Genomic DNA, 27,626 nt, shown 5'->3' on the forward strand with positions numbered 1-27,626 from the left:
ACACACTTCATTTATTAACTGATTATGGGCAGTTGTCCCAACATTATTATTATTTTTGTTAGAATTACGATTTAAGCACAGAGTAGCAGCTTGTGGATGTAAAAGCTCACAGTGCATTCTTTTGGGACTATTTTTACCACTAGTTTTTCCAGTCTGTATTGTATAACTGGGTTACTTTCATGACACAATTTGATATGCATTTTTGAAAATCAGTTTATATAGGTGCTGCTATATTCCAATATTTGCAAAATCCCTCACTACCCTTCTGTACCTTTTGCCATCAATTTATGCAGTTAATCATAAATTTATATCAGTTAATCATCCTCTATAGCAATCGCTTTAGCCTACACAAGTCAAACAATTTCTCACTTCACAGTCTACAAAAAGCACTGTTTGAGCACTCGGATCAAAATATAGAGGTTATGCAATAAGTTGGAAAAGAAATGGCCTGCGATAACAGCAGTTTCTAGCACTGTATGCAAAAGAAAATTTCAGAGTAGGTCTACAAGAAAAAAAAAAAGACAGACATGTCAGCATAAGTTAATGAAGTCAGGACCTTTTAATAGAAAGCAGATCTTTATTGCATGTCAACAAATCATATACTGAATCACACAACTGAAAGTGATGATTGCAAATACCATGATGGGAATGAAAGATATATGCAACATCAAAAGTGGCAACTTGCATTTCAGTTGTATACATTATTGAAGCTTGAGTCAAAGGCGCATACACAGTTCAACAGTTAATTTGAAACGTAAAGCAGTATCAACATTAAAAGTATCCCATCCTAGTTTTGCTGGTCCAAGCCCTGTTGATAGAGAAGAATACCTTAATCAAAATGCAGTTTGCATGATAAGTTCATTTACTGATGGACTGTTGTCCATCAAGAGGTTACCAGTAAGTCCATACTTGGGCTCAACATTGGCCCATGCTTACCAGAGCATTGCAGATTTGGCCTATGTCAACACAGGCAACTTTCTGAACGAAGCACCAAGGTAAGAGTGTCATAAGTTATCCTTGTTGCAGAAAAACACTCCTTCAACTAAGGAGGCTGCATTCAACTCCATTTGTCTTACCGTTCTACTAAAGTAGGCAAGAAGCTATAAGGAAAGCAAGCTGGAGAATGACAAAGCAAACAGCACTAACACAGTTCATGTCAACTCTCCCAATAGTGCACTTGGGGTCACATCCTTATTCTGATTGTCAGCGCTCTGAGCACATGGCTTTGAAAGTTGCTTTTGTCACTCCTAAATCCTTGACATTTTCTTTCAATTATCTAAATTCTAAAGTGCTGGCATTATATTCAAAAACAAACTGTACGTACACATAAAAAACGTTTAGTGCATTTTAAAAAAGAAATTGCTAAAGGTTCCAAATGCACACTCACTGGGTAGGTAGGTATGATATTTGTAATAGATTGCTGTATTCTTTACAATAAGCAAAACTGAATGCAAACATTCATTTTGAAGGCCAGGGTGTGACAAAACACTGCCCTAATCAATGCAAGAGTTCATAGCCTTTGTTTGCAAACACTGGCAAGTTTTTCAGCATTATAATACACGGTGCATAAGATTCAGAGGTTTCATCGTGTTAAGAGTGGCATCTGAAAGGCATGCATTTTATGATTACAACTGTGAGTTTGCATAATAATGTACAGTTTTCAGGTTAAACAATGTAAGTAATTGAAGCGGTCCTGTTTCATATCAGTCTTACTGTATTATCAGATGAGCTGCGCATGTTGTGATAAAACATAAGAGTTTATTTGCCAAGGCAATCTTGTCTAAAATTGTTTCTTCATTCAACAAATGTGGCCTTTCTGTTACATTTTCTCTAAAGTCATTTTCTCTGTTGGTATAAAAATGGTAAATGTTACAATAGAAAAAATACAGGACAATATAAACATGTTTAATTATTCTGACACGACCACATCTAGCTTATCCTCCAAGAACTAGTCAAAACACATTCTCTAAAAATGATTAATCGTATAATAACAATAGTGCACCACGCTCCTTGAACCTGGAATACAATAGAGCTTTAAATATGACGGTGTAGTAAATGTTGTTATTCAGGTAGCAGATTTGTGTATTCTTTTAGATATACCACAGCAGTATAGAACTGCTGTTATCCATTCTTGTAATCAAACCATTTTCAGCTTCTTTATAATGTATCTTTTTGTATTGAGCATGTAGTAGTTTGTGCACAACATATCCACACAGTTACAATCTAAGGCACTGCTCCACAACCCACCTCAACAAGAACTTTTATTTTTAATAATTTTTGCTTTTTGGTTTTACTGCAGTTGAACATTTTAGATATACTGGTAGTGCGTGTTTTTTGTATGTTTGTATACTGAGTTGTTTGGTTTAGAGAAATTTAGATTCTCAAATGTTTTGGGAAGACAACACATGATGTCAAGTTAAATTTCTGTGGTCTGACGCTCAAGGCAGACCATATATTTTAAATATTCACTAAAATAAGAAACATCTGCATCTCTCATGTCCCCCCAAATGTATATAGAAACAAATATTACAATCAATAGGAAAGGAAAAAAGACTGCAGTTCAGCCACTTCTGTTTGTCATATAAATCTCCCTGGTTTTAACCGCATTGGAAGACCTGCACAATCACAAAAGCTTAGAGCTTTACACCAGCCTCACAGTCAAATGTACAGAAGGGATGCAGCCCTTTTTCAAAAAAATAAAATGTAAAAGGTAAATATAAAAACAGATTTTTCATATTCACTAGTGAAAATCACATGAACACATATAACCTTAGTGATGCTACAGTTTAACTGAACAACACAATAGCAGCTCTTTCCAGGCCTTTTAAAGGGGTGGTCACTTTTTATTTCTGTAAACTTTTCGAATGTTGTGTGCAACTTACTTTATGCCTATTGTGCATCTTAAAATACAAAACAGAAACTTTATTCTTGCAACAACCACACAACTGGCCCGATCTTCAGGTTTCACGTACAAATGAAAGGTGTCATATGTAAATCAACTGATGTATATAATTTAAAACTAATCTTGAATATTACTCTCTATTTTAACCAAGTTAAAATTTGTTAACCAAACACACACCTAATAATCTCATAATCCAATAAAAATTATTGTTATCTGATGAGAAAGAATATGAGATCTTTTGTTTTTCATACATTTTCCTATTACCATTTAGTCATAACAATTACAAATTGACATTCTCCTCATGTCAAGGTTATGTGGGGGAATCTTACAGTCTTTATAACCAATATATCTTGCCAACTAATGTTATTCTTTCCTTGAGTGCAAATGGAAGAAGCCAGCAGAACATTTTTACTCAATAACTTACCCAGCCTCCCTAGTCTTAGACAGGAAGAATAAAGAAAAGAAACAAAAAAATACAATGGTGCCAACCACTCGCTTACGTACATCATGTGAAACAGTGCTTCACTTACGTCACTTAACGTAGTGCACTTTCTGACACTACAGAATACAGTATTTTGACAAAAAAACAAACAAATAAAATCAGTTCACAAGTCCCATTCTATGCAGACCTCATCTCTGTGGAATGAGGCTGAGGTCAGATCCCAGTGAAAATAGAAACTTTCTGCATAAAACTGCTGCAATGACCAGCATCTTAACCTGTAGTTGTTTTGTGGCTTTGTTTTCTCTTCATGTTCTTTTAATGGATTCATGCATGCAAGCTTCGGTTTGGTGTTGTATTCTCGTTAATGTCTTGTTACTTATGTCTCCCAGGATTCTTACAGAAGTTTTAAAAGGTAAAAGCCATTGATGCATTTTCATTAGACGTGTTTAAGTTGCTGCAGTTGTTCAATGTGTGGTTCAGGAATAGGAATGGAATGAAGAAGACACAGGCATCACATGCAAATCTACTACAATTCTGTATTATTGTCAATTCTGTTACAGTCCAAAAAACGTCAAGAATCACATGTTCTTGAGGTATTTTATGTGATGTGGTCTGTTTGTGCACTTGCACGCTAACATCTTTGAGTATTTTAAAGCGGAAAAGAAAAACAGATTAGATAAACCAGTTTAGGATGTCATGCCTGTGTCTACTTTTACAATCAGGTTTTTATTGTTTGCATGAATAGGTGTATGCATCATGCATATTTTTTACGGAACATTTACAGAGGGTTCCCAAGCGCAGACTTTAATTGTTTCCATAAAGGAAGCACGGGAGAAGAGAGTGGTGAAGATGTTATGTAGAAGCAGAAAGAAATGCAGATTTCACGACTTGGATGGCAGCCCTAAAGGATGTTCACTGTCCATTCACTCTCAGACTTTGCCCGAAGCCTTCCACTTGCTGTTCAGATGACACATCACCACCACTGCTGGCCTCTGCCCCATTGACCATGGTTGGCACCCCCAGCGATCCGTTCGCTTCACCTGTCGCAGCCTGCTCCTCTTCGTCATGTTCACCGTGGGCTACTCCATTGGTTTCAGATTCTGCTTCTCCTTCAGGTGCTCCAGAGCCAGGACTGCCCTCCGTCAGAGCAGTGTGAGTCCTCAGAGGTTCTTTGCGCTCTGGATACAACCTTTGCTCTAGCGTTTTGAAGTCGGGGTCAAAGGGAAGTGGTTGTTGAGCTGCTCCTAAAGCAAGGCCAAGGCCCAAAGCTGTGGTCATGCCCATTCCTGCGCGATACACCTCCATGCCATCGGGCAGCATGGACTTGATCTTGGGCAACCACCGCTTTCGAACACGCCTCGCATTGGTGCACATGTCAGCAGCAATCACATTCATTTCACTTTCTTTGAAGTTAGGGTTGAAATTCTGACAGTAGACTGGAATGAAAAAGAGTAATCATTTATAGATACTGTGAGAAATGTGATTAATAACATAAATAAGAAATTAATATATACATACGTTTGACAGCATTGAGGACCCGGCTGTCCAGGGGTTTTCTACTTGGATCACTAGTGGATGAGCGGATGCCTGTCCCACAACTATTGGCCAGAGTGTTTCTGTAGGAACACAAAGTAAACACCAGAGGGCAGCGTGAACAGTAGGCATAAATACTGGAGTTGAGAATAATGGGCAGGCACAAATACTGTACTGAAGCTACACTACACTGCACAACATGGCCACAGATGGAGTGTGAAAGTAGCTTTGTGACAGCAGCAGTAGCCCTAAACACAACTCAAGTGGTACTTTAGAAGGAAACAACACAGATAGTGGCTCACCTATCAAAAAATGTGGCCAGAAGACGACGAAGCAGGACTTTATGTTTGATTCCAGCACAGAGATGACAATTCATCAGCTGGCCACGAGTCATGAATACTTGTGTACCTGTGAATAAAAAAATAATTAAAAGGTGATTTTTATGCAAGCAGAGACACATGAGACAGTTGATTACAGCTTTGTTTCCCTGATTTTACTATGCAGATGTGTGACACCATACATCATTCATTTTGTGTGCATCTTTGTACCAGCAACAAGCTCCAGCTTCTCTCCAGGGTCCCCCTCGGTGTAGAGCTTCGGGTGGCAGCGGTAGCCTATCTGGCTGATGAGACTTGCAGGCAGAGCCACCAGGTCCCGGCGGATAAGGACACAGTTGCGGTTCTCCAAGGCCAAGGGCACCGCAGCCATCTCAGGCTTGTCCTGGACTGATGATGTAAAGAGACAAAGAGAGAGGTAGTGTAAATCCTTCAAATATATTATATGAGGAAAATGGAAATAAAAATGAACGTAACCCGCACCTCTTTTTAAAAAGAAACCATTAATTAGTCTGGAAAAAAAATGTTTCTAACATTTTCCTATTTCATAAATGCATTGCATATGTAGCCCAGAAAAGTAATGATGCTGCATCAGCAATTAGTTTGGGACAGGGACACTGAATATTATTACATTAATATTATTATATGTTACACCACACACAGAAAATATTTAAACAAACTTTCTTTTTTCAATTATGTCCAGATAGAGACAAAAGACACTAAAACACACATCCACACAAATGTAGGAAAGATGTGAAGTGATTCTCAAATAACCCACAATGTCACCCTGGGGTGCTCTGAGTGATTGCAGATAGAGTGGATTTTATAAATATCTGTAATTCTAGATTTTGACAAAACAGTGATACGTGGTGCAAGCACTTCTCTGAAACAAAGCAGCGCTTTGGCTAAAATGCATGAGCTGTAATGTGAGCGCGAGGTAGAATCCAAAAATAAACTGATCTGTGGTACAGAGTTTGTAGTTGGTCAACCTCTTTGTCCTTTATGATATATATAATTAACCAAACACTCAATAGTACTGGGCTTAAATTAATTAAATTCATTAAACTTTAATCATAAATTATGTCCTTTTTAGGAAGAGACAAAAATATGCGTGTATTTACAGTATACAGTACTCACTGTTGTAAGAGTTTGCAGAACGTCCGTAGAGGCTGTACGGGTCATCAGCCATCCCATCGTATGGCTCTTCCTCAAACTCCTCATCTTCATTCTGGTAGGATGTGGGGCTGTCAGTGGTGGGTAAACTGGAGGCTCCAGGGCTTGATCGCTCTGCTCCTGTTCCAGCTCCAGCTGCAGCTGCCCCCTGCAGGAGGAAAGGGGGCATGCCCGGTATGGCGGCTCCTCCACTAGTTGTGTAGAAGAGAGAACTGGCCCTGGCCAGTCGACTTCCCAATTCTGAGGATGACATCTTACTTTGCGTGGAGGGAACTGTTAAGGGAGTAGGCTCCCCTGCCTCGACTTTAATCTTGCGTGGCAAAATGAGCGATTGTGTCCACCCGGGGTTAGCCATAAGCGATGCCATTGTGAGACCACTGATGTTGTTGCTGGGACTCTGTGGCTCTGACCCGGTCTCCTCTAGAGTGCCAGCCGTCTGCGAGTCACAGTGAGGTGAGTTTGCCTTATTAAACATAAGGTCCATACCCTTTTCAACTATATGTTGAATTTGGAGGTAGCCGGCTGTGTACATAACCACCAGCTGTTCACTAGCTGCCATGGTTAACTTCCCTGTGTAGCAGAAAGAGAGGATCTGCTCAAAACAAGCAGGTGTGACAGAGGAGGGCAACTCAAACTGGGTTTTGGTTGAGCTACTGAAGAGGTCTCGGAAGTACAGACTGCTGGCTGCAAGAACGGCTCTGTGGGCTTTGAAGGCCTGGCCTGAAACACAAATTCAGACCTGTGTAAGTTCTAGAAATGTTTGTAATTACGCAGGATTTATTACGGTAGCAAAAAATTCTCACCTTTGACCAGGATGGAAACATCGCAGTAGTGTCCCAGCAGACGCTGCTCATTTAAGGAGCCCAGAACTGTGGCCCCAAAGTTCGGGATCTCCACATGAAGCAGCTGGGACATTTTGGATGTTGAGGAAAAGGAAGATGTGGTTTCAAAAATTCACCGCACACTCTGCCAGTGAGTGAGGCATCTATAAAAGAAATACAGAACAAGCATTTGTAAAGCATGAGGTAAAGCTGTCCTATGACACAGACTACAAGTGAAGTCAAACAAAAACATAGTGAGGCAGACGTGAGGTGTGTGTGTGTGTGTGTGTGATATGAGATGGATATGCACAGATTAGGGCCGAGTTTTGCTAGGAAAAAGGAGGAGCCAAAAAGACTATTGTGAACCCTTAAGGCAATGTTGTTTTACATGACTTAAATTCCAAGAACCTTGGACTCCTTCCATGCGTTGCAAAATGCACCAGTAATAATAGTGCCAAAGAAGCCACTTCCATGACCTCTAAACTGGCCTTGATGTACAAATCTTGCTCTCAGAGATGCTACACTCACTGTACACAACCGGTGACTCAAGTGCTGGCCAAGGTATTGTTTTTGATTCTTTATGGGTTGGTATTTATTATACATCCCGTGTTTAGACTTTTTGTGAACTCTGGAAAGCTAAACAGAACAACTTGCTCATGCTCATGACAAAGAGTATTTTAAAATAACTCTCACATGTATTATACTCCTGGCATGTTTGCACCGTCTGTCCTGTCCACTAAACATCTTCGGCTCCACAAACTCACACAAAAAGACACTACATATACAGTACACACCAGTTTCATTATTGAGCAATGCTGCAGAGCAGTTTCCAGGAATACAAACAAAAAAAATGTCACCGCCTCTCTTGCACAGTCTCTCTCTCGCTCTGTCTCTGCCACTTCATGCACTCGGTATAGGCAGACATGCACCCTGGCATACTTACATAAAAGTGTGCGTGTGGACCCACAACGGCATGCGGCACACGGGCGGCATAGGGAAATGCCTGAGTACTCTGGCATGCTCGCACTCACCTGGAGAAGCCAGCAAATGCCTGGGCACTGCTAAAACACACTTTCCCTTTTTGTCAGACACAGCCATGCACAGTGCTATCCCAGACAGTTCTGACCTGAGAGAGCCAGCCAGTCTTCTTTGCCTCACACATCAGCAGTCAGAAGCGGGACACCAGAGAAGAGTTAGAGATGGAAGGACAGCTTTTTCACTTGAAGTGTCATTCTCTGTCTCAACACTGAGTCTGGGTGTCTGGCTACCGCTCCAACTTCTATTTTCCCTTAGCTTATCTTCTATCAGTATGAAGCCCCATTCTCTCTGCTGGCTGTCCGCTCTAGCGCTGTCTCAAAACCTCCCTCTGCCTCCCTCTGTCATTATCTCTCTGTTTCTCTCCCCCCTCGCTCTATTCTCCAAGGGTTGAATTCAACAAGTGCCGCTGTAGAGGGTGTGTGTCTGTATGTATGTGTATGCAGGAGTGGGGGGAGAGAAAGAGCCGAGCAGAGCAGAGCGAATCAATGATAAAAGGAGTGGGAGGCTGAGTGGTGGTGTATGCGTGTGCATGTGTCTGCGCGTGTGTCTGATCAATGCAGTATCTATACGTCGCAGGGAGTGGGAGGGAGAGAAAAACACAGGCTACAGTTACAGACAGAGACTGGGCCGAGCGAGAGAGAAGCAAAAGGGGAGGGGAGGAAGGGAGAGTTGAGACAGAGAGAAAGTCATCTGAGGACAGTACGAGTAGAGAAAGACAATTAGGTTGAAGCAACTTCTGCCACTTGGCCCTGGACACTTATATGGATGGCAAGACGATGAGGTGACAAAGACAAAAGCAAGATGAAGAAAAGGCTTGCAGAGGCTTATTGTTAATTAGCAAAAAAGCAGAATAGAGGAACTTCTTCAATTCCCATTTGACACAAGTTCTGAGACAGTCTACGATGACTTTGCTAGATGCCAGAATCCTACTTACACATCAAGAATTCAACGCTTCTTTTGTGAGGTTTGGATAACAATAGTTTTAAAAAATCGTTTCATGAAAGTGTGATTCATGCATAGGCACCTCTTCCAAACTCCTACACGACAAGTGCGGTGAATTCTTCACACAACGCTATTCCAACACAAATTGATAAATTAAATGATTAATTTACACCTCCACTTTGGCGCTTGGACACATTCAAGGGCTGTGTCATTTTTTTTTTCTTCTATTGTTTTGCTTTCAGCCCTTCCTATATTCTCGATAGAGAAAGAGAGGAGCCAGATGTCACAAGCTGTAACTAAGAAGGCAACACAAAAGGCATCAGCTAACAGAGAGAACTTCCAGAGAGAGCTGCGTAGGAGGGTATAACTGTATGATTGCTGTGACAGATGACTATGTGCATATGTACAAGTGTAACTTGTAAATGTTCCATGCAAAAAATAAAACAAGCTCCCACTGACCTCTAAGGTTGGATTTCAGCTCGGCAAAAGGATACAGTTCAGATCATAATACCCAAATGTTCACAATCATTTGATATACCTCTCTTTAGAAAGTACCCAGACACATTTTTGGTAGCTCAAGTGTAGAAAGTTTGAGCTCAAACTTTTACTCTTCAGCGGAAATGAAAGGGAGGCTATCACAAAGCTATGAGTCAGACTTTCAAGCGCTCTGGCCCAGCCTGCATGTGATATCTGCATGGTACATATAGGCACACATGAGTGAGCACATACAAAAAGAGCTCAGAGGAAGCCAGCAGTGACACAAATCTACAATAGACTAATGCAAAACGCTGCATATGGCCCGTCTGTTTTCTGCCGCACACACCCACATTTTATTCTATGTCATGGTGTGCACACTCAGCGACATATATGCTATTCCTGTCCTCCTGTCCTTCTTTGAACCCAGTCTGTCCGTGTGTCCGTCCATCACTACAGTGTCCTCATACCGCCTCTCGCTCCCTCTTCTAGTCTCTCTCTCTCCCTCTATGCTTCCCGCCCTGCATACCACGTACCCACTGTCTCACTGCCAATTAATGCACACAGGGCTGCATTGCAGTGAGGTTGGCGCGTGCCAGAGCAGCAGAGCACAGTACAGAGTCTACAGACATGCATGTACGTGCCAGCCGGGCAGAGAGGGATGGGGCGAGAGAGGGGGGAGGGGGAGAGAAAGAGAGCAAAGGAGAGTGAGCGGCGAATGTGTTGAGTCAGGCAGACAGGACGAGTGTGCCACGCTACCAACGTACACACAAGCTCTCCTCTGCATGCCCGTCTTCAAGTGAATGTAAATGTATGCGCATTTAGGAAATAAATAAGACTGTTTGTATATACTGAGGATTTTGTAAGCACATAGACACCCATATTCAGACTGAAACCCTATCCAACCTGCATTAAATATAGACTTTGTACATCCCTGATCATAAATATAAGTCCCACACCTCTGATCTTCCTTATGTGTCAAAGAGCACTCACAGGTATTTGTCAGAGTTGTATAGTTTTATATATATAAGGCGTGTACTATGTGGTTATGTCGTAAATGACAAATAACATTGCATACATGTGTGATAATGAATCTGACAGGGACAAAAGCAGTTTTGTGAGTCGAGAAACTCACATATTCACTGATTAATGTTGTCTGCTTGTTTGAAACGTGTTACCTTCATTTTAATCAAGAATTCATACCTACGCATAGTGTTATTAGCTGTAGCAGCAGGTCCAGGCATATTTGAATAATATGAAGAAATGAGATGATTCACCAGATGGCACATACCAAAAAGACACACAACACAAAAACACATCCGGACATATTACATAGCTTGTACATATATTTTAATTATTTTGCAATAAGTAGCTAAACTTTGGCATTAATTTCAAAGAATATGCTAAGCTTTGTGTTGCACTAAGACACACGGTTTCTTGTTTAAAATAAATTACAAAAGCTTCTCCAACCTTGAAAGTAAAAGTTATTGAATTTACTGAAAAAGAGGTTGGAGAAAAGTTGTGTAGAACCCATAAACCAGACGATGGGCGGCAGAGGCAGACTGCAGCAGCACTGCCTCCTGTTTATGATGCATCTATACAATCTCAATATGAACTGTCTCGCCGTTATAAATATTCAGATCCTGCAGTTGTTCTCATGTCTAAAGTGTACCAGACAACAGATTCTATCCACGTTGAGACAGCAGCGCTACCCTGGCAACAGTTCTACCAATGGGGACGGAGCGGGCGTCTGCCTTAGTCTGTCTGTAGTATTATGGGATGGCGAGAGGGAGCGAGGGTGAGAGAGAGACGCTGCTGATCACTGTTCATAATGCAACATCATTCTGTGTGTATAGACCCCGCTGGGTGAAGTTGTCTGCGCATAGTCAGGATCAAAATCATTGTTTCTTTATAAAAAAAAAAAAAAAAAAAGAGAGAAAAAATCCTCATGATTCACACAGTTATGTAACAACCAGACAACTCTGAAATGAATTGTTGTGGGCTGAATATTGTCTGGTATCTTTCCACTTTGTGTTCGCTCAAGGTGCACCAGTAAAGTTATGGCGTACAGTAACTTTGCACAGGAAGTGATATGTATATGTATGTACTTTGTGTGTATGTGTGTATATGTATGTACTTTGTGTGTATGTATGTACATGTATGTACTTTGTGTGTATGTATGTATGTACGTACTTTGTGTGTATGTATGTATATGTATGTACTTTGTGTGTATGTATGTACATGTATGTACTTTGTGTGTATGTATGTACATGTATGTACTTTGTGTGTATGTATGTACATGTATGTACTTTGTGTGTATGTATGTATATGTATGTACATGTATGTACTTTGTGTATGTATCTAGATATATGTAATTTGTGTATGTAGATGTATGTTTTTTGTGTGCATGTAGATGTATATACTTTGTGTATGTAGATTTTTACTCTGTACTCTTCTGTTTTAATGTAAATTTTATGTTGATTATTTGTGATTTATTATGTTTTGATTTGTGTGATTTTAATGTCTTTCTTATTCTGTAAAGCACTTTGAATTACTTTGTGTACAAATTGTGCTGTACAAATAAACATGCCTTGCCTAGATGTATATACTTTGTATGTACTTTGTGTGTATGTATATGTATATGTATGTACTTTGTGTGTATGTATATGTATATGTATGTACTTTGTGTGTATGTATATGTATATGTATGTACTTTGTGTGTATGTATATGTATATGTATGTACTTTGTGTGTATGTATATGTATATGTATGTACTTTGTGTGTATGTATATGTATATGTATGTACTTTGTGTGTATGTATATGTATATGTATGTACTTTGTGTGTATGTATATGTATATGTATGTACTTTGTGTGTATGTATATGTATATGTATGTACTTTGTGTGTATGTATATGTATATGTATGTACTTTGTGTGTATGTATATGTATATGTATGTACTTTGTGTGTATGTATATGTATATGTATGTACTTTGTGTGTATGTATATGTATATGTATGTACTTTGTGTGTATGTATATGTATGTACTTTGTGTGTATGTATATGTATGTACTTTGTGTGTATGTATATGTATGTACTTTGTGTGTATGTATATGTATGTACTTTGTGTGTATGTATATGTATGTACTTTGTGTGTATGTATATGTATGTACTTTGTGTGTATGTATATGTATGTACTTTGTGTGTATGTATATGTATGTACTTTGTGTGTATGTATATGTATGTACTTTGTGTGTATGTATATGTATGTACTTTGTGTGTATGTATATGTATGTACTTTGTGTGTATGTATATGTATGTACTTTGTGTGTATGTATATGTATGTACTTTCTGTGTGTATATGTATGTACTTTGTGTGTATGTATGTACTTTGTGTGTATGTATATGTATGTACTTTGTGTGTATATGTATGTACTTTGTGTGTATATGTATGTACTTTGTGTGTATATATATGTATGTACTTTGTATGTACTGACTTCATGTTTTTGTCTGCATTATGTATGTACTATATGTAAGTTTGTATTCAAATTTATATGTATGTATAAACTCTGGATTGTATTGGAATATTTTTTATATATGTTTTTGCAGTCGGCAAACGGGCAACGAGGTAAGATCAGCTATTCTGTACTTCATTCTATAGAAAAGGCATATTTTATATTTAGTGTATTAGTTTACAATACTTAACCCAGAGAGAGCAAAAGCAAAACGCTCATAGTGTCTGTGGTTGTTGTATGTAGTATACATATACATAAACATATACATATACATGTACATGTACATAAACATATACATGTACATGTACATAAACATCTACATGTACATATATATATTAGCACATACATATAGGTTTTCTATTTTGTGGCAGCAGGCGATCACTGAATGCACAAACTGTTTTAAACCTGGTTACTATGTAAATGTTATGTACATAAATGCATGTACACACATACATATGTATTTATGCACATATATATCTCTATGCACATATCAATACGTGATAAGTAAGTAGCCTCCTGGATACTTTTCACGTGATGTCATCAAAGCTGCTTGGGGTGGGATGACGCTAACTAGAGACACTGCTCTGTCAGAAGCTTTATTACTCAAGTTAGACTTTAATTTAAGCTTTGTTTCACCACAATCTGGCCATAAAAAAAACAACTTAGTTGGAACAACAACAGGTGAGCAGAACTGTGCAATTAAACAAATAACATTATAGTCTTAGAGAGCACTTTTCCAGATGCTCAAAGTCACTTTACAGTTTTCTGCATTATTCATTCTCTCTGTACACGGTGAAGCTGTTATTGTAGCCACAGCTGCCCTGGGGCGAACCACAGCACTGGGTAAAGTGTCTTACCTAAAAACATGACTGTTTATCCATAGGCAAGTAAAGACTTGGGTGAAGTGGGGTAAGTATTGTGTTGTAGCTGGTCCTGCTCCTTGTAGGGGATGTGGAGATGAAGTATAGACTACGTGTGTGAGAGAAAAGGGCCAACGAAGAGCATGTGTGTGTCCCCAGGCTAAGGCAGGGCTAATGGACTCCAAGTGTCAGTGGGAGGTAAACAAACAGTAGTGGGGAACAGTAACAAACCCAATTCAGATGACAGTGCCTCTGCAGTTATTACAAAGAGTAGGTTAGTTTAGTTATAAGTTAAGATGATTCAAACCAAGTAAATGACAAAATATAAATGAGGAAACAAAACAAAACTACAATGCACTACAGTAAGATTGAAAGTGTTTGATTACTTCACTTACAGTCACATTGCACCATCAGATCATCATCTTGAAAGCCACAAATAATCAATATTAAAATAAATATATTATGATTACCAAATAAACTCATTAGTTGATGGAGAGGGAAGGATAGCCTACTCATTAAAACTTTTCTACTCAGAACGAGGAGCCAGTATAAGTCCACTAGTTACATTGTGTGTTGACACTCTGAACACATAAAGCCAAGTGAGGAGGACAAAACGACACTTTAGTTTTGATCATAAGAAATTCCACCTACACATTAGTAACTATCTCTAAAATGTTGCCAGAGACACTTCCCAAAATGTCATTTTCCAGACAGTGAGAACATTTGAAAGTGTATGACGCTGCAAAAGATTTGAAGGTTGCTTTTTGTGAGCTGTGTTCTTGCAATAATTGAGTGTAAGAGTGAAACGGCAAGAAAGCAAGTTGCGACTCACGCAAGACAGTTTTTTTAAGCACATACTGACACAACTTCAAAAACTCCCCACTTTACAGTATAAAGAAAAAAATGGAGGGAAGGGAAAGTTTGGCTTATATGGACTTCTGCTGACTGTTTGACGTGTGATTTTGGACACTTTTATAACAATAGGAAATCCCTTTATTCAGATAAAAACACAACAGCTCCACGGACAATGGCCAGAGCTTTGAAAAAAAGTAAAAATAATTGATAATGGAGCTCAACACTTCCGATTAATCTGCATCATCAACTTTTCTAATAATTTAAATCTTGAAAATTTAAAGGCACGGCAAGTTTGAACCAGCTATGTGGAAAATAATGTCTATAATGAGGCTGTTTTTAGTCTAAAAAACAGATTTAAAACTTTAAATTCTGTTTATAAAGTTTCAGAAACAGATTTAAAACTAAATCTTTTTTTTTTTTTTTGGAAAGTGGAGAAAATGAATAGGAAATGTACTTCCTCAGCCTGGTGTAGGCGGCCACTGTTGAGCTCCATAATTGGGTACAGCTATTTTAGCAGAATATAAACAATTGAATATATTATAAAGTGGATTATTTAGATCTAACCCAAGTATCTGGAGCATAAATTAAACTGTGCTACAGCCAAAAGGATCAAATTATCAAGGTTCTGTTCTGGTTTAGACTCTTTTCTAAACACGGTTATAACTACAGGTAGAAAATGCTTAGACCTTAAATATAACATGAATCTTTCAACCTGAACTAGTCCTGGTAAAACTGAATTTAGTTTCATTACAACTAAACACACGTGCAGCAGTTTTATAAGAGTGTAAATATTTATAAGTGTTGTTCATAAGTTTCCCTTTAGTCTCCTGTTCTATGATGACCCTGAAATAAAGAACCCGATTGACCAAATGGAGATCCTCATGTAACCTCAAATATTAGCAGAGGCATGTGAACCTATGCCATGTGTAACTGGTGTGACCCGGGTTCTCAGATAAACATTTACACTCAGTCAGGCACATCAGATCTGGGGGATTTGGGCCTGTTCCTCCACCTTAAATGAACTTTCTGCTCCAGTATATTTATATAGGATTATGACCTAGACTCAATAGAGAGTCGGTTAATACTCCAGCAACATCTTTGTTCAGTCCAAATAAAGGCAGGGCGCATAACTGAACACGTTATGTCCGTTAGATCTGATAGAGTTCTCTTTAAAAAGTCACATCTTAGCCTTTGGCATCACATTAAGTTTGCTTTACACTCGCCTTGTGACTCCGCTCAGACAAGAACGTCAGTATATTCTCAAGTCAAACTTTCAGAGCATCTCAAATGAGCATAACGTGGCGAGAGGTATGTCACGCTTAACATAGAATTTATTGCATTACTGTACCCTTTTTCCTCTTTTTTTAATGCTAATTTATTCTTGCAGGTACAAATCCAATTTGTGTGGATGCTTCGCTAACGTCAACGATCACAGAACTAAATAAAAGAGGTTATAAATCCAGAAAATGCAACGTCAGCACCATCCTTCTAGGCATCATGTTCCTCTAGGGAAAACAGTCTATCCCAAGGCCTGCTACATGTCACCCGCTGTCAAACTAGGACAACAATTAGGTTAGATTGTCCATAGCTCGGTGCAGCGTGTTTGTGAGTGGATGTGAGTTACACTGACACACCCTATGCAATTGTGCCGAATCAAATGCAATTGTCACGGCGCATAAAACAGTAAAACTTACAGGAAATAGGATGTAAAAGCATGAAAATAAAGCCTGTGTGAAGACGCTGAAAGAATCTTTAGATGTCTGTTTTGTATTTTAAACTGATCAAACTGGATAAATTAACAAATATAGTTCCTAAAATAACCATAAAACCCAAAATCTTACAGGTGCCGTCCCCTGATCGAGCTCTGTCCGGTACATACACGTCTATAAAGTCACACAGGATGAGCACCGTACACTGCTGCACGTGGACCCACTTCTCCTCTGGACAAACACCCAACCCACCCTCTCTCAGCGATAGGGTAAGTGCGAGAAAGCTTAACCGTGCGCAGGAAGACGAGTTTTCATGCTACTTCTCACGAGAATCCATTTTAGGCCTGTCACAATAAAATCGACTTATTGTTCAATACATGTCACAGATGGAACAATAGCTTTTGTGGGTCAGTATTTATCACACATGTGTTTTCTTTGCGCTAGTGGGAAAATTTGGGATATTTTTCCGTACTACGATGAGATTTGAGCTGCAGAGGGTTGATTTATGAACTTCTATGATTCATTATAGACACAAACTAAGCACAGAATAGCACATTTGGAGTATTTTTGAGGAATAATTTGGTTTTAATATTATCGTTTATGGTCTATATTTACTTCAGCGATATAAAAATGTGTTATCGTGTCAGGACTACTTTCTTTTTACACATTCTCCCGCTGTAAGTTTAATCAGGCAGACCAATCACAGAGCGGACAGGCATACTTCAGCCTATTTTAGCGTCAACACGGAATATTTAGTTTGTGAACGGGAAGCGCTTTGCACATTTACGGACAGGGAAAATATCCGTGCTTTTCTCTCAACTGGATGCAACAAAAGTTTTTCAGCTCGTTCCGTTGTTGTGATGCTTTGACCGATCAGATTCAAATAGTTGTCATGACGTTGTCCGCATTTCCAATACAGACGAGTCGATGTGTACGAGTCACTTCAGAGTGCTACACGTATCTATGTGGCGTGAGCCGGGTTAGGGAAAAGCGGGTATGACGGCGTATAAATAAACTAGAGCTCTGCATCTAGGTCCGTCGGAAAATGCGTGTTTGTAAAGGGTTTTAAGGCTTCGTCACCTGCTGAAAACATTATTGCTTTGCCTGAAATGCTCCACAGTACAGAATAAATGTGGATATATTTCATGTGTGCAGTTAACACCTGGCTGTCTCCATGGATATTGCTAAGTTTTATAACATTTCGTTGAACAGTCCCAACAAAACAACAACACCTCTGAGGAGGAAAAAAGGTTTCAGATCCACTGCCTCAAAATTTACACCGTGTTCTTTTAAAGGTAGAACACAAAACCAAATCACACAAAAACTTAAAGCTGTGGAGTCTCTTCCTTTCCATGGCTCACCACAACAAGAACTACACCACAAACAGAGCACACTACTCGAGTACTAGTACATAGGATGACATGAATGTGCTGCTAAGTAACTCAATAACTCACTATTTCCCTACTGTGAAATCTCAAACTACAAAAACCTTTTTACAACCCTTCTCTCTTTATTTAATCCATAAACAACAGTATTCTTAGGAAGGCACAGTACACAAGTGGCCTACTTTGGTTAGTCGGGCTGCCATGTATAACACATACAAAAATCAATGGCTTTTTCACTTGACATGCTTTAAACAGGTGGTAAGTACCAACAAAGATAGAGTTGTATAAATATAGATGCAATGCAGAGGGCTATCCAAGGTGAGTAGAAGCCCAAAACATATAAGTGAGGTTACGCTCCGATTGGATTGTCACACTTCCAAGTGTGAAAGCAGCTTTTAATTCCTCCAACTAAATACTTTCATATGATCATGGGGCACTGCTTTGTATAAACAACTTGGCATTAGCAGCACATCCGACCGAACAGTATGGTAAAGTTCTCCCTGACAACCCGACGAGCAGCAAAAGTAGAGTGACACATGATGAGCGAAGGTAATAGTGCAATTTGAGTCTCTGTACACAGGTGACATATGCATGACATCAGAGCACTCCAACATGGCCGCCAGAGAAAATGAGGACACATCTTTCAGCATCAGTGCCCCACTGTCTACTGACTGGAGTCGACCACACAGCCATCCACACGGACAAAGACATAGAGATAGGCTGTGCTCTCAGTAGAACCCCGTGTACATGTTTCAATTAGCAGACCGAATGTATTAATCCACTCTGCTGCATGAAAAGAAAGACAGGGAACAAAATGTTTGATATCATGAATAGGTGAATTAAAAGCAGTCTCATGACAAGCAGCAGAGATCTCTCATGAGAATCAGTACAATGTAATCCAGTGTCCAAATGTGTTATAAAATAAAGGCCTGATTGTTCCCAGCAATATGTACACATTTATTTGGAGAGCATAAACACCATCCCCCAGCCATGCCCTCCACCTACTCACACACTCACTTTACAGAGACCTAAGAATCTGGCAGTCAGCAAGAGCCTAAGCCAGCATACATGTACTCAAATAACGTCACCTTAGATAACCTTGCACTAGTTTGTCCAAAACATGGAGGTCCTGCGTAACATGCAAAACCATAAAGGATATGGATTTAGAAGGCTGTGCGGTACTGGGAATATTTTTAACTAAGACAATAAAAAGGCTATATTTAGGAGATTAGTACCTGGGGAAATAAACATCTGTAAACTGTGAGTGTAAAGGCAAAGTTGGTATCGAATCCAGTGTAGTTTGGACTTCGAAACACAATAAGGTATATTATATTTATATTTACAGGACGTCTGTTATTAGTACAGCGATCCATGACTAACTTCCCACTATCTCACACTATGTTTGCATTAAGTGAGGCCCAAGTGTAGCACATCAGTTGCCAACTATTCCAGTCTTTTTTTCCACTGGCCATTAAGTTCACTGCACTGGGCCACATATAAAAGCAGGACAAGAACACACGAGGAGCATCTCTGGACATTTGTATTATCTATGTTACTTTTTGGTCTATTTAGTCCAGTTTTTTTTTTTATTTAACAATATTCTACTCAGAGCCATCGTGCTAATTGTAGTACATGTGACAGTTTTGTTTTTTTGTGTTTGCATGATTTCCAGGAATTACTTAAACATTATGAATATGTGTGTTTGTGCATGTCCGTATGCGTCATTTACTAAATTATAGGTTGGACTTTCGGAGTAAATTGGTGTCCCTTCTCTGAAACCCACTCGGTCAGATCTTAAAACACTCCTCTCCAATTAGTCCTCGGTTACAGACAGGTTTGATAAGTTAACCTGAGATTATAAGATTCTCGGAAGAGGTCAAAACTTAAGAAATTTTGGTTAGCACAGATGGTAGATGATGGTGACAGATATGTTCCTAGAATGAGAACTTACAATCATCATTTTAAAAAGTTCAACTTCACAATTGTTTCCGTGTGTAAAATCAACTCTCAAGACTAAATACCGTGTTGCTAATAATGTACAAATTTCTCAAAAACTGTTTTACGACTCGAAACAGCTAACAGTCTACTCTGCTTAACAATACAATCTCATGAAAAAAGAAACGCTGGTCATATTTCTCAAGATTGGGTAATGGCTACGTGCTACTGTTAATGCTGAAAATACTTGGAACAATCAAATGTGCACATGCCCTCCTTCCTTTATTTCATTTCTCAAGTACTAATGCACATATACGCACACAGAAACACACACCCACACACACACACACACATTCTCACCATGCATTCACAACATCCATGCCATGTGATCTTGCTAGGCACTACGCCAACAGCAAAACATGTCAATTACCAGAAATCTCTGAGACAATGTGAGAGAGCGTGGCAGTGAGAGTGTGTGTGAGAGAGATTCAGCACATTTGTCCATTTGTGAGAGTCTTGTCAAGTGTAACAACAGTACATAGTCAGGGAACATGAAATTTAGCAGCTACAGTTATCTGCAATAGTGTGGGGGCAGGCAGTTCTGAGAAAAAATAGACACGTGATCATAGAGAGCTAATGTGGAATTGTTCTGCGGAACCTGCCATGTTTACTGTTCATTGTCTAAATTCTTGGAAGGCTTCCTAAAAAGCATGTAGGGAGCCAGGCAAATCCAAATGAATTAGGTTTGAGGAAGGCTTGTGGGGGTAGTCAAATTTCTTCATAGTTTCGCCGCGTTTGTGTAGAAGTGTATTGTGAAAGCTGGAGCACTGATTATCTACATAGATTTCCTACCTTACCAGGTGTGCACTTTCCAAGAGCAAAATGGGTGTGCCCAAACCAAATGTGTTCCTGGAAAAAAAAAAATAAGTCAAGCTAAGGGTGTGGAGCTTTCTAGGAACTGCCCTACTTGTTACACAGGTTTAGCAATCATTATTTGACAACAGAAAGGACGCGTATACTACTAAGCATGCCCCAACGTCGGATTTCCTCTTAGACAAACGCACATTGAGAAAATTGGCAGTTAGTGTATATTAATCAAGAGGTCAGTGTTTATGTAGATTTAATTTAGTGAAGTGAATTTGCCTTTTGAGGTCATTTGCCAACCTTGTTCTTGTTGTTCTACTGGGCCTGACTCCCAATGATTTTGGATCTGTTAAGCACATTCGCCGTCAGGAAATGGCTTCAAATTAACTTAACGTTTTATTTGAGTGAAGTGGGTGTTTTATAAAAATCTGAGTCCTCACGTCAAAAGAGTACTTTAATTCTCCCTTAACAATAACAAGAAAGTTCAGAATGACTCGCAGCCATTATTATTGCTAAAAGGAATTCCCGTAGCTTAGTCAACTAAAACCTCCTGACCTTACACAGTGACATGATGTTGCCGACTTGGATTTCACTGAAAGATAATAAAATACCTGGATAAGCTGGTGTGTCAAACGGGCTGCACTTTACAAATCGTACTACCGGGAGGTTTCTGTCCATCCTAGCATAAAGCAACAGCCAGAATTCTCCAAAGACTACTGTACGTGGAAAAAGGCAGGCCGCATACATGACTGGTGTCACATATCATCAATGGTGAGTCATCTGTAATATGTGAATAACAGACGAACATTCACCAGGGAGAGCAGCACCAAACAAATGTGATTGTACTTAAAAAAAACTAAACATTTCTAAAGCTGAACCATTTGTACTGCGTAAACAGGCCATTCAAAGGTGCACCAAGTCACATTTTGGGTCCACCACCTTCTTTCCCTCAAATTTTCCACAGTATAGTATTAAATTTTTCTTTTTTGGTGTTTTTATTCTTCAAAAATACCATGAAAAATATGTGTTATCATGTGATCTGGCTCGCCTCTCCACAGACTGTAACCCTCCATGGAGATAGATAGGTGTAAAGCCATACTGTACAACATTAGGCAAAGCAATAACATCTCCACGGAGACAAGCACGAAGAGTTACATAGTGTACCTTTAAGTAATAAGTGATTTTTGATGCAAGTTTGAGGGAAAGACACCTGCTCGGCTACAAAAATGAACGCTAAAGGATATTTACAGAAAAAAAGGGGGGAAAACTGACGATATTAACGCAAGACGATGTATAATTGTAATTTTAAAAAGGCATAAAAATGTGCTACATAAAAGCGTAATTATTATTATTTTATGTGAGATTTTTCCTGTATAAATCCAGATCTGCATGACTTCCTTTTTTCTTACATCGCTGCACCTTTCTTTGTCCACGGAGCCCTACACTTTTTCACAGTACAGCAGAAAAAAAACAAAAAAACAAAGCTCCCTCCTAATCTATATGAGGTTAGCCTTATTTCACCCACACTGTTGGACCTCTGCATCAGTCGCATTTGAAACAGTACATTGTCGTCTCTCTCTCCCTCTCTCTCCTTGACACTCCCCACTAGCACACAGCCCCGGGCCCCCTTGTGGAATGCTGTATAGTGCGGGGCGTATGGAAGGAAGGGCATCCCAGGACACAGCTGTAGCACACACAGGCTAGCACATGCAAACATGCACACACACACACAGACAAATACAGCTGTTGAGAGCCATCACCACCCCCTGCAGCCAAGTCACAGACAAGTGGTGCTGGAAGGCCTCCATTTAGGGGAAAAAGAAAGAAAAAAAAAAGTCCTACATTTTCCACGTATGTACCGTTTAACACTGAGGATTGAAACTTGGCAGCGCAAAGCCACATTACCTAGAATTGATAGCTCTGCAGAGGGGCGGAGAAATATCATAAAGCAGATTGAATAAACGCTGTCCTTGTGTTACCTCGGCTTGGCAGGTAAGACCTATGGATCCATGAGAACTCACTTGCGCTTACATAACAGAGCAGAAATGTGACATGTTCAAACTCTATAAAGATAAGTGACAGTTCACAGTAAGGTTAAAAAGGCACAGGACGGTTGAGGATGCAGATGTTAGTAGTGATGTGACTTTGTTTGTGATGGAAAAACAGAGATAATGTAAAGCCAAGTGGCCTAATTAAAGCTCCCAGAGAAGAGGCACCGCTGTCAAACAAAGATCTCTCAGAGTTTAGGTAAGGTGAACTAACTCTCCAACTGTCATCTAAACCTAACAGCAAACTGCAAACACTCAGAGTTAAACGGAAGCCAAGAAATACTTCACTGCTCATTTACGAGATTGAAAATATTGTTACTTTCACTATTCTCCTTTTCTATAATTAGATCAAACTCATGTGGATGTTTGGAAGCATATAGTCCAAACCCAAATGATACTGTTCAACTTTAGAAACCCCAAAAGATTATCCATATTTTGTTTAATCCAGACAATTTTAATGCACTTTACATGAATCAATCCACTGTCCATTACATCCATAAACAATGTATAGGGAAACAAAAGTGGAAAGGCACACCAACCCTAACAGCAAGCCAACTGATTTCAATGGAGGGCAAATACTTCATGAATATTTAATAAGCATTACTTCTTAAAAACCTATGCAGCATTTTAGACACTTTGCATTTATAAACATATGGAGCAATAAGGGTGGAGAGGGTGTCTTTGGCCATGACGCACAACACATAATATCACACTATTTACAGGTTCCATCCTTCTAGTCTCCATTCAAACTGCTCTATTCATCACAAATTTAACTGTAACTGTTGGGGAAAGTTCAAGACTTGCGAGTTTTCCCTCACCATCAGGCCGCCAGTCCAATTGTGTGGCTAAGCAATGAGCAACTGGAATAAGGCACGGATAAAACCTATGCGTCATACAAACCAGACACCATAAACATTACAGCAAGACGGACACAGAAGAGGGGGATATATTTACCCAAAAAACGGCGCTATCCCATACACAGCAGTCTGTCAGTGGTCGCAGAGGTGGATGTGGCGGTGTTGTAACCTATAAAGTTTTGTTGAGGTGAAAAAAGCAGGCCCGCTTTCTCTCGTCCGCTGGCTCACTCTGACACTCTTTCGTCCCCCATCTCTCTATCTATCCCACTGCCTTGCTCCGTGTGTGTATGTGCTCGCTTTCTGCCTCTGTCCCTTGCAGGAAGTGAACGCGCTCACATGAACAATGTTAATACGGACATCGAGCGGCAGTCTGACATCATGCACCATTCCGTAAAGTGCTTTTTTTTAAAGACGCAGACGTTTTGCAGGGGCATGCCGGGTTACTGTCAGGAGGCTTTCCTCGTGGCTCAGTCTGCGCAGCAAATGGCTTGGTTCATGTGTGCACTTTCCGGACACATGAACTCGTTGCACTCCGGAGGCTTAAAGGTGTAGCCTGGTGGACCATTGTGTTATAGTTTGTCCTAAAGCAACTTATGAACGGCATATGGGGCAGCACACGGGACGGTACCGCCTCCCTCTGACTCCAGAGACAAGTTACATGTTACCTCACATAGACTATGACATAAAAACACTGCGCATGTGCCCTGCTCTATGCTACACTTCAGCGCAAAGTGGCACTGGGACTTCAGGTTGTTTGCTGCATGCACCAAACTGTTGGCATTTAATATTACAGTGCCATAACCCTCTGGATCAACACTCACAGTGTCCAGTAACAGCCTCAGGGCTGGGTCAACAATGTGAAGAATCTTTCTTTTACCTTTAATTAATTATCTTAAACAAACCCCATAATTATGTGTACTCTCACTGTTCTAGGCTATTTGGTTGGGACAGTACATTATATGATGCCTCTTGTCACATTATATTGTAGCTTAAGGCTTATTTGCATATGATTTCCTTTAATTTACACTTGACAAACAAACAGATTCACACATCATTGTGTAGAGACAATGTGTCTTACCCAAGGACACTTTGTATGGGATCAAACTGCCAATCTTCTGATTACTGAGGCATGTTTGCACAGTGGACACTCCGTCACTTTTCTCTTGTCTTCCTGTACTGCAGAATTTTCTTTGGGTCCTCCTGACCAGGATCCTGGCTCAAACTCCACAGAGACTGGTCCTCAGGGGCCTCCACTGTGTCTGATAGGACAACTCAGGCAGAAACAAAGGAGGCAGTCACAACTTAAATGTTTGACTTTATCTAAATGGAGTCATTCAGTCAGTCAGAAAAGCAACATCAGATTCTGTATTTTTAATACACACCAGCCTATACCAAAAAGTCATCTGGACAATGACTCTGAAAAGATAAAAAAGGAGAAATGAAAACGATGACATCAAGTAGCGCTGGTTGCAACTGTAATTATGTCACAAGACACTCAATGTTCTCTTTTCCCTCCAGTTGAACTAAACTGTCAGATGGCACCAGCTCAGGAGTACGAGGCGTATGATGTGTTGATGATCCAAACAGAAGTGCATTGTAGTGACTAATTATCCATTTACTGCCTGAAGCTTTACTAACCTCCAGCATCTCTTCAACAATGAAATACAACTATTTAGGTCTTATTACTTGGACAATGCTAATGTGTAGGTTAGGATTCATTGTAGAGTTAATTACATTCTTTTAACCACGACAAGACAACCAAACCATGCCCTCGAGCTGATCTTAGTCTGTGCCATGTGACAAGACTATATAAGGTGATTGTTACGCAGCCATTTTGATTGTTATCCTTGGCAGAAGCTACAGTCTAGCTATGGTTGGTGTGTGTGTTTGTGTGTGTGCCAGACCAAGGGAAGCTAAACAGAGAAGTCTGTCAGAGCAACTGTGAAAGCATGTGAAGAGTAACTGAGGAGCATTTGACCCACAAGCCTTTCCAATTCAATCTGTCCCACTCTCTTATGACACAGCTCAAGGGCTGTCATCACGACTGCCAGACGACACAATGGACATACTTACCGAGTTATTTATTTAAAGAACAATTCTACAAACAAAATTAAACAAAATCTTAAAAACGTGAGCTACATACATGCTTAACGTGATCCACCACCAAGACTGCTAGTAAATTAAAGATTGTTATTTCTGTTATTTTGATTCTGACATTTACAGTCATACAATTTAATACAATTACAGAATAAGGCAAACTCAAGACATTTTTGGCACAACAGTTTCAAGTATCAAGCCAAAGACAAACACATTCACAGTGTAATTAATTTGATTTTTATCATTTTATAGTGAGTCTGATACAGTCATTTATGAACAGATGATGGATGTCATTTATAGTCTTATTAATAAAAGGAAAACGTCTAACCGTATATAACCAAAATGCCGTGGGCTTTACACAAACATTATACATACACACTCGAACATGATAAGGATTTTCTCATTTGAGTAAATTAAAATAAAAAATACACAATCCTAAATGTTAGTATATCTGTGAATGTGCAGTTTACAGATTATGGTGCAACAGAAGGCAACAAATGAACCAAAACTAAAATGTGGTAAAGTGAAACTTCCACCATTTCTATTTTTTACAAAAAGGCAACTATGTAGTAAACGCTCACATCACACGTTTTTTAAGCAAGAGTAAAAACAGCTACATATCGACAAAAACCATGAAGCACCAGCCAAGTCCACCCACTAGAAACATGGTAATTTGCATGCTGTAGATGATAAGGTCGTTAAGCACCCCAAAATCCAACCTCCTGTGTCCCAGTAACAGAAGAATCACGGATAGTTTGTACTGTAGCCGCAGGAGGACACGGACACTGACGTACTGCATGAAAAACAGGGTGGAGAGCGCCACCCAGAGCAGAGAGGTTAGCAGGCTGCATCCAAAATACAGCAGAAAACGGAGGAAGCTGTACATGCACCGGGAGCGCAGGTAGAGGTCAAAGTTATTGTACTTGGTGCGCACCAGCTGGGCGGAGTGTGCAGACCCACAGGCCGAGTGCATGCAGGTCGTGTGAGGGCCATGGAAGCTGCGCACGCGTCGAGGGATGGGAATCACAGGCATGAGGGGGCTACTGGAGCCCAACACAGTGCAAAGGAGTCCAGCAAACAGAGACACGACAGGTCCTCCGCGAATCCTGCCTCTGATTCACCCTGAGCTTCATCTGGAGGGAACAGGAGCCAGGAGCAGGTCGGAGCAGTGCATGCAGGGAACTGTGGGAAAACAGTCTAAAAGGAGAAAAACACCATTCAGTGACAGTGCTGGGTGTACATGCATAATAACACTTAATTAAGAACACCAGGCAGTATCTAAAGAGAAGACATCTGTGTAATCCGGGGGAGGGATTACACAGATTTATAAAGAGAAGCTGTATTTGTATTTTCCTGCGTTACTGTCAGTAAAACGGTTAGCACTGACATCACAAAACGCCCTTAATTTAGCAGAAACAGCATGCAAATAAACGTACATTTCTTTCCCTTACCATCTAATAGCTTCACACGACTAAAGCCTCGTATTTCTCCGCTAAACTATCATGCAAAAAGACGAAATATTAGCCATTTCTCTCGTTAGCGGAATTTTCACCACCTGTCGGGTCGGTTGTTGGCACCTGGTTTACGGCATGTCGTAAAACGTGAGCTGTCGCGACGTCGTGAGTTTGTGTTTTACAGTTTACGGCAAACGGAGCTGTTAACGGTTTCCAAACACAAACAAAAGCAAAATTTACTTTAAAATTTCGGCAGTTATACGATGTTTTAAGATACTGTAAGTTTCATCTAATATACGTTATAAAAAAAAAAATAATAATAAAAAAAAGCCGCTGATAATATAAACAAAATTGGCTTCTACCTGTCCGAATCAAATTAATGACCCT

General features: G+C 39.8%; 2 protein-coding genes across 4 annotated transcripts; both read right to left on the bottom strand.

Moving 5' to 3' along the window:
• Nucleotides 1-536: 536 nt before the first annotated feature.
• On the bottom strand, nucleotides 537-24,276 carry LOC117391404 (nucleus accumbens-associated protein 2). 3 transcript variants are annotated; one of them, XM_033989213.2, is made up of 8 exons: nucleotides 23,786-24,276; nucleotides 20,772-20,828; nucleotides 7,189-7,370; nucleotides 6,350-7,105; nucleotides 5,426-5,602; nucleotides 5,180-5,285; nucleotides 4,863-4,960; nucleotides 537-4,780 (listed from the first exon to the last, which is right to left on the bottom strand). In XM_033989213.2, the coding sequence occupies exons 3-8, from the start codon at nucleotides 7,298-7,300 to the stop codon at nucleotides 4,257-4,259; spliced, it is 1,773 nt and encodes a 590-aa protein (XP_033845104.1). In that variant the 5' UTR covers nucleotides 7,301-7,370; nucleotides 20,772-20,828; nucleotides 23,786-24,276; the 3' UTR covers nucleotides 537-4,256. The 3 variants fall into 3 exon arrangements, with proteins under 3 accessions (XP_033845104.1, XP_033845103.1, XP_033845105.1); XM_033989212.2 differs by lacking the exon at nucleotides 20,772-20,828 and having other exon boundaries at nucleotides 23,786-24,275; XM_033989214.2 differs by lacking the exons at nucleotides 20,772-20,828; nucleotides 23,786-24,276 and adding an exon at nucleotides 8,333-9,055.
• A 1,548-nt stretch (nucleotides 24,277-25,824) lies between these two features.
• Nucleotides 25,825-27,358, bottom strand: LOC117391415 (transmembrane protein 250). The gene is made up of 2 exons (XM_033989227.2): nucleotides 27,237-27,358; nucleotides 25,825-26,982 (listed from the first exon to the last, which is right to left on the bottom strand). The coding sequence occupies exon 2, from the start codon at nucleotides 26,816-26,818 to the stop codon at nucleotides 26,399-26,401; it is 420 nt and encodes a 139-aa protein (XP_033845118.1). The 5' UTR covers nucleotides 26,819-26,982; nucleotides 27,237-27,358; the 3' UTR covers nucleotides 25,825-26,398.
• Nucleotides 27,359-27,626: the final 268 nt, after the last annotated feature.

This window comes from Periophthalmus magnuspinnatus, chromosome 23, assembly GCF_009829125.3.
Source record: "Periophthalmus magnuspinnatus isolate fPerMag1 chromosome 23, fPerMag1.2.pri, whole genome shotgun sequence".
Lineage (NCBI taxonomy): Eukaryota > Metazoa > Chordata > Actinopteri > Gobiiformes > Gobiidae > Periophthalmus > Periophthalmus magnuspinnatus.

Coding starts and splice junctions, on each gene's coding strand:
- LOC117391404 (XM_033989213.2), bottom strand. CDS start 7,300: ATGTCCCAGCTGCTTCATGTGGAGATCCCGAACTTTGGGGCCACAGTT. Junction 5,603..6,349: donor TTCTGCAAACTCTTACAACA/GTGAGTACTGTA, acceptor TTACATCATCAG/TCCAGGACAAGCCTGAGATG. Junction 4,781..4,862: donor GGTCCTCAATGCTGTCAAAC/GTATGTATATAT, acceptor TTTTCATTCCAG/TCTACTGTCAGAATTTCAAC.
- LOC117391415 (XM_033989227.2), bottom strand. CDS start 26,818: ATGCCTGTGATTCCCATCCCTCGACGCGTGCGCAGCTTCCATGGCCCT.